Source organism: Aotus nancymaae, unplaced genomic scaffold, assembly GCF_030222135.1.
Source record: "Aotus nancymaae isolate 86718 unplaced genomic scaffold, 86718_ANA_hifiasm-v0.15.2.pri h1tg000028l, whole genome shotgun sequence".
NCBI classification, from domain to species: Eukaryota; Metazoa; Chordata; class Mammalia; order Primates; family Aotidae; genus Aotus; species Aotus nancymaae.
Window position 1 is genome coordinate 22,155,429 of NW_026988441.1, and position 9,572 is coordinate 22,165,000.

The following is a 9,572-nucleotide window of genomic DNA, read 5'->3' on the forward strand; positions in this document are numbered from 1 at the left end:
ACACAATTTCATGGCCTGCAGAGCAAAACATGCAAAAATGTGGTATCAAACACTTAATCTGCTTCTACTAGCATCTTGTTCTATGAGGGAAGACCTATCTGGCAGATGTAACAGACAGCAGGCTCAAAATCAAGTTTGTGAACACGAAAAGTTATTTAAAGACAGGCCTCTTGAAATTACAAATCTGTTAAGAACACCACAACAGTCCTACAGTAAAGTTTGTTTCTGGGGAAAAAAATCTAGCACAGGAAGGCTCATGTGAATAGCAATTCCTAATGGGAGCACCCTTGTGTGGTGTAATTTCTGCTTTGGTTTTGGTGGGGGTTAGGGCATGGACTGAAAGAAACACAGTTTTTAACTATAAAATATATGCACAGTTGATCAAAATTTACTAAAGAACAAATCTACGTTTTTAGGTGCTCTTTCAAAATCAGTCCTTGGTTCTGAATTATCCATTAACTAGTGGGGATTCAAGCTCACCCCCTTGTCATTAAAATACATATTCATAAAACTTTAAAGTTGCACTGTTCTAGTTACAAATAGCTTCTACTTTTCTAGGACATAATTTCACTTTCAAGAATTCATTAAAGAAGCTATAAATAACCTTTAAATATTTAGCCATGAAGAGAGGGTGGACTGGCATTGATGGCTTATTTTAGTGCTAATGCAGAACACTTTTTAAAAGCTACATTTTAGCATGCATCAAGCTAATGACTAACTTGTAGTGTTATTTTCAATGTTAGAATAAATTTCTCTTTATTTTGAGGAGTTGTGCTAAAAGTAAATGTGTTATTTCAGTTAGTAGGAAAGTAGCCCTAAAGAATGAAAATGTTGGGAAGTTTAAACTGTAAGGAATTTTTATTTAAAATATTTTTTAAGCATGTAGACATTTCCTCGTCTCCCAAAACATAATCCCAGTGAAACTGCAGAAACTAAGGGAGAAGCGTACAGGGAAGTGAAAGAATTGCAGATCTGCTGTGTGATACATGTAGCATATATTATGAATCAAGGACGTATCTAGACTTAATTTTGAATCATAAAGTTCACAACATTTTTGAGACCAAGTTTCATAAAATTTTTACTTGGAAAAAAAAAAGTTTTACAAAATATCTTTCCAAAGAAATTTTCCCATAGAGTACAATTAACTCATGTAGTTTTCTGCCTTAAAGATTACAGTATGACATTCAGAGGGGAGAGTTTCTTAAATAGCCAACTAGCTGCAAAACCTACAGGAGAAGTAGATTTTTTTTTAAAGTGCCTTTAAAATGTAAAAGCAAGTAATATAATTGTTGAATCTATTTGAAATTTTAAAATTTTCTTTAAAAGGGTCCATATGGTATGCACAATATCACAGCTGGCACAAAACTGCCTGTATTTAGTTTGAAACACAAAAACAATGCATATGAACAGTATTCTTTGAAAAGTAATTCAAAATGCTGCCACTGCATCATAAAGGCAAACTCAGACAACTGTTGACAGTATTCAGAGAATTAACAAAACAAGCTGAATATTAAAGTATTCAGATAGTTACTTTGATTTTTTTCAAATACCACTGGTAAGGGTAAAAGAACTTGTTGCCAAAGTAACTCAGGATACCTTATTTCAAACTACATGTAATCTATTTTGATATAGATATTCTAAACAAATGAACAACTAGGTTTTAAGATGTAAATTCCCATTTCCTACACAGGGCCTAGTTTTTCTGCTGCAATCTGGAAGCTTTAAACTTTGAAATCCTCCTTCCAGTTTCTTCTGATGCTTCCGACAGAACTTCCTTTCGTTCTGGAATGGTGGGTAGAGCAGGATGAGCAATGGCTGGGTGTGGTGTTAAGGAAGGTGATACAAATTCTTTTTCTATAACAGTTCCAGAAAAAGCCTAGAAAACAAAAGTCAGGTTATGATAATAAAATTCAAGTAAGATACCCACAGAATCTCCCCAATCACTAATTAGACAATTCTTTTCATTAAAAGTAAATTAACAAGATTTTGGCTAGACAGCACTACAACATCAAAATAATAATTGTTCAGAGAAACCAATACCATTAAAAATTTTTTAATTATACCACCAAATACAAGTAATTTTTGCAGTATACGAGCTAGAAAACAATATGTAAAATGCAAATTTTATCTGGGAAAAAACAGAAATGGATAAATAAAAGGTCTTCAAACTTTCACATATTCCAGTCATGTCCAGCCCATGCTGTGAAAAATAATGTATTAAAATAAAAATGCTATTAGGGTGTCAAACTCCAACTTTTGTACATCAGTTGATGAATGAACGATCCTATGGTGGCCTTGCTGCCTGCTAGCCAATAGCTTAGTTTCACCAGTACCGACATTTCTAAATGACATCTCTTTGGTGGTGTTTATGAAATGATTTAAATATTTTATTGCATATTGTCTCAATTTTAAGAGATCAGTGGAAACTGAAAAATAAAAGTGCTGATACTAGTAGGAATAAGAACAGGTTTCAAAATTTAATTAACTCGACAGAAATCAGAATTTCCACAAAAAAGAAATGATTCAATTTCAACTTGGCTGTTTGCTGCATTTAATCTGGTCAACTAAATGTTCAACTGGAACAGAATTAAACAACATGCATAAATTGCTGGAAATATCTTTACATATCATTTTATACAAAAATATATAAGACCCAGGGGGTTAATTTTTTTTTTTTTTTTTAAGATTTCTGGTATTTAGAACCTCCATCCTTCCCTCTACAAACCAAAATTTGACAGGTGAACTTTAGTGTATATTTTGCTTTCCTCTGTCTACCAAACGCTCAAAATTAGTTAAAACAGTGTATCACCTGAATTTTAAAAAGCCACCTTTCTCTACCTTGCCCTACCACTGAAATAAAAACAAAGAAAACCGTCTCTCTCCTACATTATTTTTGGAGTTCAGCTGGTAAAAGCAGCTTTTAAAGCTTACTTTCCTAAAAACTCCACTCCATCATGATGAGCACAGAGCCTCCTTCTTCTATTTAAAATGCTTTTGAAAAAGAGGTATTTTAGCATTTAAAAAGATACTGAAAAGGCTATCTTCCAAAGTACTTACCATAATCATTAACTACTTCTTTGATATTACAAAATTTATAGCAACTACTATGAAATATTTCCATACAAAATGCAAAGCTAATAAGGGTGAAATAAAAAACAGGTTCCACACTCTAGCTGTACCATGATACACTAAGTCCTTCCAAAGAGTAATTTTCAAATATTTATCAGCAAAAGTCTACATCCATTGCCTGTTTTCTAACAGTATGGAAAACTACTAAATAAGGTAAGATACTTTCCAGATCACACAAGATCATTATACTGAGAAGAGGGGAAGAAAACATTCTAGTTACATGTAGTGTCCCTAAATGCTACCCATCTCCACCCCCAATTATCATTTAGTACACTGAGCATAATTAATACCATTTAGTAAAAGCAATGGAATTTTTATATGTGGTTATTTATATATATATATACACATATACACATCTATCTTACTGTATATACAAATGTGCACATTGGTTTGTATATACAATATCTTCCTAAATATTTTTTAAATTGAAAACTTCAAATACTCACCAAAACACAATTTTAAAAAATCAATAGCCTTATATTTCACAGACATCCTTATTTGGAGGTTTCCTAATCTCCCCGCACTGCCACCAAAAACTTAAGCAGCATGGTGGGTGAAAGTGTACTGAGTATGCACTAATTTTTTCTGAGGATAGGGTCTATAGCTTCCAGTGGATTATAAAACAATTCCATAATCCCCCAAGAGTTAAGTTTCACTGGTACAGGGCAAAACAGTAGACTTTAGATAATTTTCTGCTATGCATGCATTATTTTTCTTTAACTTGGCCAAGGCATTTAAAAGAGAATACTATAATCTGCTCCTTACACTATCAGAAAATGACCTACTGATAATTTATTTACAATAAACTGCTAAATAATTTCCTAGCTACAAATGTAATACATATGCCAAGTAAGATATTTTAAATTTCCCATTTTGTGGAAACAGAACTTTCAAGTAATGCATTAATTTAAAAAAAAATATATTTGAATATCACAATATTTGTACTGTTTGTGCCTATTAATTTTTTACAAATTATCAAGAAAGTACAAAACTTAGAATTAAATCTTATGAGTTTTCAGATTAAATAGCTAAAGTTGGCCAGGCATGACGTCTCAGTCCTGTAATACCAGCAGTTTGGGAGTCCGAGGTGGGTGAATCATGAGGTCAGGAGTTCGAGACCAGCCTCACCAACATGGTGAAATCCCGTCTCTACTAAAAATACAAAAATCAGCCGGGCATGGTGATGCACGCCTGTAATCCCAGCTACTCAGTAGGCTGAGGCAGGATAATCACTTGAACCTGATCAGGAGGCAGAGGTTGTGGTGAGCCAATAGCACATTGCTGCACTCCAGCCTGGACAAGAGAGTGAGACTCCGTCTCAAAATAAATAAATAAATAAACAAACAAACAGCTCAAGTTGGTCAAAGATACTATATGAAATAAAGAATTAAAAGATACACACACACCTCAGGTGTTCCCGATAAGGGCAAAAGTTTCTTTTGATGATTTTCTTGTGGTTCCTCTTCCAAAATGCTCTCACTGGTGTCACTGCAAGTGGCTTCTTCGCAGCTGATACTCCTCAAAACGCCCCGCCTATCGTCAAATTCAGCAGTGCTGCTTTCACTGGTGTCACTACACACACTATTCTCTCTACTTCGAGACTTCAGGATGGATTTGCGAGGGACGTATTCTCCATTCACAACGTCAACAAAGGCTCTACGAGATTCAAAACACATACACATTCACTGAACATAACTCACAAAACTGAGAATAACTTTTTGAAGATTTCCTTAAATCTATTCTAGAAATTAATCTGAAAATTTTTATTAAAACCTTTTATCTAAAATAGTCACAATCAAAATAATTTATAGCCTCAAATGACATTTCATACTATTTTGAAAGATATGAGTTCCCTGGTCTAATTTAAAACACAGCATGTTATTTTTAAGCATGTCCTAGGTTTGGCAAACAGCATGGTTTGCCAAAATTCTACATAAAGTTTTAGACCCATGTATACATTTAGCAATTTTCAGTTTTATAAATAAAGATCATTTAAAAAAGTAGGTATTTTTAAGTGATAGTTTTCTCAACAAACAACTCAAAAAAAAAAAAACCTGCAACAGTATAATTTCTACTCTGAAAAGGTAAACTGCATGCAAAGCATATTATGGCTGTGGTAGAAACGGACGGACCCAGCCCACTGGAAACAAACACACATTTCTGAAGATACAAGATTTTCTGACTAGACCGCTTGGAAATGTTTCAAAGTGAAGAGGAGAAAGGGGAAAAAAAAGTCCACCATTCCCACTGCTCTGTACTGGAAAGCTACGGCCACTCAGCCTATCAGATCCTAAGCTGACTTCTCAGAACACTTCACTTTTCAGTGAGTGTCTTCTGTGTTACAGACAAGTTTCTCCAGTAAAGATGCAGTGGCAGAAAGAGAGAGGCCGGCAGACTGCCCTGCAGCTGTGAGCGCCTCCCACCTGTAAATGTCAGCAGGTGTCCTGATGGTCGGCAGCTCCTGGGCAGAGTGGCCACTGCCAGCGCTGTTCTTTCGTTTACGTTTGGCTTCTTCTTTCTTTTCACTGAATTTTAAAGTGGTATTCTTTCCAGTATTTATTCGGACCTAAAATTTCAGAGCAAATAATTAAGAACCTTTTGACAAATGAAATCAAGGTGAAACCAAAACAAATAAACTCTATAACTAAATAAATAACAGTAAGAGAGGCAGCTGAAATTTTCTGAAGCTGAAATGATATGCTTTATCAGGTAGAAATAAAAAGAAGTCCTTACCTCACAGACCTACAACATCAAATAAAATCTTCTTTAATAACAAATCCTAGTCTTCAGAGTCTTTATTATTGTACAGAAAGCAAAACACATTTGAACTAAATGCTAGATTTCTTATAAGCTTCATATCACTCCATTCCTTTGATAATAAGTTTTTGGCTTGAATTATGCATTTCAAAACAAACAGTATAAACAAAAAAAAATTCAGTAAGCATATAACCTTTAAGTTATAAAAGTACTATTAAATAGTACCTACCGATTTAAAATTTTTAAAACATCTCTAATTTTTAGAAATTGAAGGAGAAAAAAAATAAAAACCAACCCTGTTCAGAGTTAACATGGGGTTAACGTGTTATTTTTCTGCCCCAGTCACACTTAGACCATACTTTGCATAATAATTCCCTATAACATCCCTGCAAATATATTTGTTCTTTCTGTTTTATCCAAATGAAAACAGGAAAAAAGTAAAAGCCTGGCAAAAAAGAATCACAAAACAAACTTTTTTCCCGGCTAATCATCTCAGTCAACTTTTCCCAAAGAATTCAGGGAAGATCCCTTCAGTGTGACATATTAGAATATAAAAACACATACAATTATTTCACTTCATATTGGAACAGGAATAACTTCAGGAAACTAAGAAATACCAAATATGTTTTAAACATGTTTCATTAAATAATAAACACACGTGCTTAAGACCGATACCACAGACCCTTGACTTTGATACAGGCCATCAGGATATTGTGTAGAAAGGGTACTGACTGAGACGAAAGAGTTCCTGTTTTATTACCAACCAGATCTATGTCTTCTAGGCCTTAAGTTTCCCTGAGAAAGATGAATTCCCAGTGTCTCCTTAGAGCAGTATATGGAGCAGAGAGAGGGCAAAGATGGACTTAAGGCAGCCTATCCTTCCTTCAATCAGAGCCAACCTGCTTTGATCTATTTTAAATACTGGGATTCTACAGTAAGTATGGAGGGAACAAAAGGCTTTCTTCATACTAGAGAAAAGCTTTAAAACTCTGTATTAGAAAATCTCCACAGTCACCCCCTGCTCTAAAATGCCAAAATTCTAAAGTCATGATTATCCACAGATGTTTATATTTACTTTGTCAGAAAAGAAACTCATTTTTACTTCCTCCTACATTTTCCCTTTGTGCTTATGAAGTATTCATTTTACGTCCATAGAAAACAACCTGGCATAATTAAAAATTTAACTAATGCAGTCACTTTCAACATCCTAAGCACACCAAAATGCCCACAGTATAATTAACTCCAGGATTATTAAGAAAACTCTCTGAATGAAGGACAGTAGTTACAGTAGTTGCCACTCAAAGCTGTCCCCTTCCAGACCCCAAACAATGCATTGTATCAGAGAACAATGGACCAACACCAGCTAACTAGATTTTTTCCCCTTTTTCTTCTTAGATAAATTGGTCAAAACAAGAGGCAAAAGATAGTTTTCCTGTCTGGCACTATCCACAATGATAACAACTGTTAACATTGCACTTTTAAGAAATATCATAATGCTTAATGTTCAAACTATAAGCAAAATTAGTAAAGTTAAAAGTATACAAACCCTCTTAGGCTCAACAGTATGAGAAAAATATATTGTTGGTATAGAATTATCTCCAAATCCTAAAGCCTCATGGTCATTATCACCATCATCGTCGTCATCAACGTCATCATCGTCGTCATCATCATCATCATCATCATCATCACTGTGGTAAGAACCGGAACCATTCACTGAACAGTTCAACTGACTATTCAACTGCCCACTAAATGGTTCTGAACTTGCCACATCCTTATGACAACTGTCTGGAGTATGAGAGTCTGTTACTTGATGCATCACATTCATATTTGTGTTATGATCTTCCTTTTCTTCTTCAGAAGATGTCGTATCTTCTCCATTTGCAATCACAGTATCAGGCTTACTAGTAAGGGAGAAGAAAATTAACAAGATCAAATAAACATACTAGGCTTTTACATTATTTTAATTTCCAGTTCGTTTCAACAGGTAAATACTAAGATTTTGAATAAGGTATTTTTAAAACTAGAATTCTAAGCTCAAAAAGAAAAAAATGTTTTGAAATAAATTAACAAAAAAAATTAGTTCCTATGCCACTTCTGTATATTGCAGTTATTCAGACAAAAGTCGAATATAGAAGATAACTTTTTTTTATCTTTACAAGAAAGATATTGGCCATATACAATATAAATATAGTGTCAATATGACAATAATAAAGTTGTAAGAAATTCAGAGAATATGTATCTCTAGTTAAAGACGAGAAATTAAAACCACATAACTATAATACACACTTATTTTCTGCTTCTATACTCAGAATATTTATAATAAGCAAGTATTATTGTAATTTTTAAAAATAAAGGATTTATACATATGCACATGAATATATTTATATACGTGAGTGAACACTGATCATACTTGATTTTATAAAAGATTTGAGGACTTTAGAAAAACAATAAAATCAAAAATGCAATAGAATTGAAATAACATCATACAAAACTAGAAGGAGAATCATGACCAAGAAAAATCACAAGAACTAAAACCGGTTTTAAAAAATGGATAGTATCAGTTAATCAAAAGGACCTAAGAATTTACAGGTGAAATGGTAGGAAAAAGAAACTTGTATGCTTTCTGCCTTATTTCTCACAGAAACTAATTATTGCATATGGTACACCATTTAAGGAAAATATTATAGGAACTTCTCAAGGAGCAGATTTCATTTAGCATTTTAACAATTCTAAGTGTGTGCTAATGTGTATTTCAAACAGCAATTTGGTAAAGTTTCTCATACACATAGCTATCTGACCAGATTACAAATTACCTGCTCCAATGTTTATAAAAGGAAAGCAAGAATAAACATTTTACTGTATCAAACTTAAATTCAAAGGATATTTTTGTTTTTCACAACACATTCAAAGAGCACTATCCTGGGTGCACTAAAAAATACTTCACTTAAAATTTAACCTTATATATATTAAATTCATGATTATTAGAAGTCAACTATCTGGTATAACTAATTATATAAAATAGGCTGTAATAAAAAAAGATGTTGATCTTAAGTATTTAAGTACATGCACATGCATGGGAATATGCACAAACACACAATCCTATAAGAAAAGACTCCAGAGAATTAATGTTTATACTAAGGTGAAAGGATTATTGATAATATATTATGCTTCCTTGCATTTTCTTCAATGAATACATATTATTTTATTAATGAAGAAAAAGATTAATGAGGAAATGTGTATAGAAACAAATTATCTTGGAAAGATAATTTGTCATCAAGTACCTATCAAGTTCACCCAGCAATTCTTCTTGTCTCTCTAGTTCTTCAAGTCGAGCCCACAGTTCTTTATCAGCAAGCAAATCCTTGGATTTCATATCATTTGCAATATCTGCTTCAAAAATATCTGAAGTTTTTGGTTTGGAATGTGGTTTATGAGCAATTCGGTGTTTTGCTATTTAGAAAAAGGAAAGATGCAGCTGTTAATAGTCAACGTAAAAAAGGCACAAACCCAGACTTAATGAGACTTTCTTTTGGGGCAAGGGAGATACTGAAACAGAGGAGTCACAATTTTTAAGCCAAACAGGAGAACTCTAAGGATGAATGTCTCTCACAGCCTTGCTACTCAAAGTGTGGTCCATGGACCAGCAGCACTGGCGTCCCCCGGGGAACTCTTCGTGTAGGCTCTAA

At 33.6% G+C, this 9,572-nt stretch overlaps 1 protein-coding gene across 3 annotated transcripts in view; it reads right to left on the minus strand.

Annotated features, from left to right (window-relative positions):
• Nucleotides 1–372: 372 nt before the first annotated feature.
• Nucleotides 373–9,572, minus strand: part of URI1 (URI1 prefoldin like chaperone) — a 73,454-nt gene continuing 64,254 nt past the window's right edge. For all 3 annotated transcript variants that reach the window (XM_012448434.3, XM_064381529.1, XM_012448435.2), the window contains exons 7-11: nucleotides 9,168–9,336; nucleotides 7,433–7,787; nucleotides 5,553–5,695; nucleotides 4,536–4,785; nucleotides 373–1,876 (exon numbers count right to left, since the gene is read on the minus strand). In XM_012448434.3, coding sequence (XP_012303857.2) covers nucleotides 1,694–1,876; nucleotides 4,536–4,785; nucleotides 5,553–5,695; nucleotides 7,433–7,787; nucleotides 9,168–9,336 — 1,100 coding nt within the window. In that variant the 3' untranslated portion in view covers nucleotides 373–1,693. The remainder of the gene's footprint in view (nucleotides 1,877–4,535; nucleotides 4,786–5,552; nucleotides 5,696–7,432; nucleotides 7,788–9,167; nucleotides 9,337–9,572) is intronic.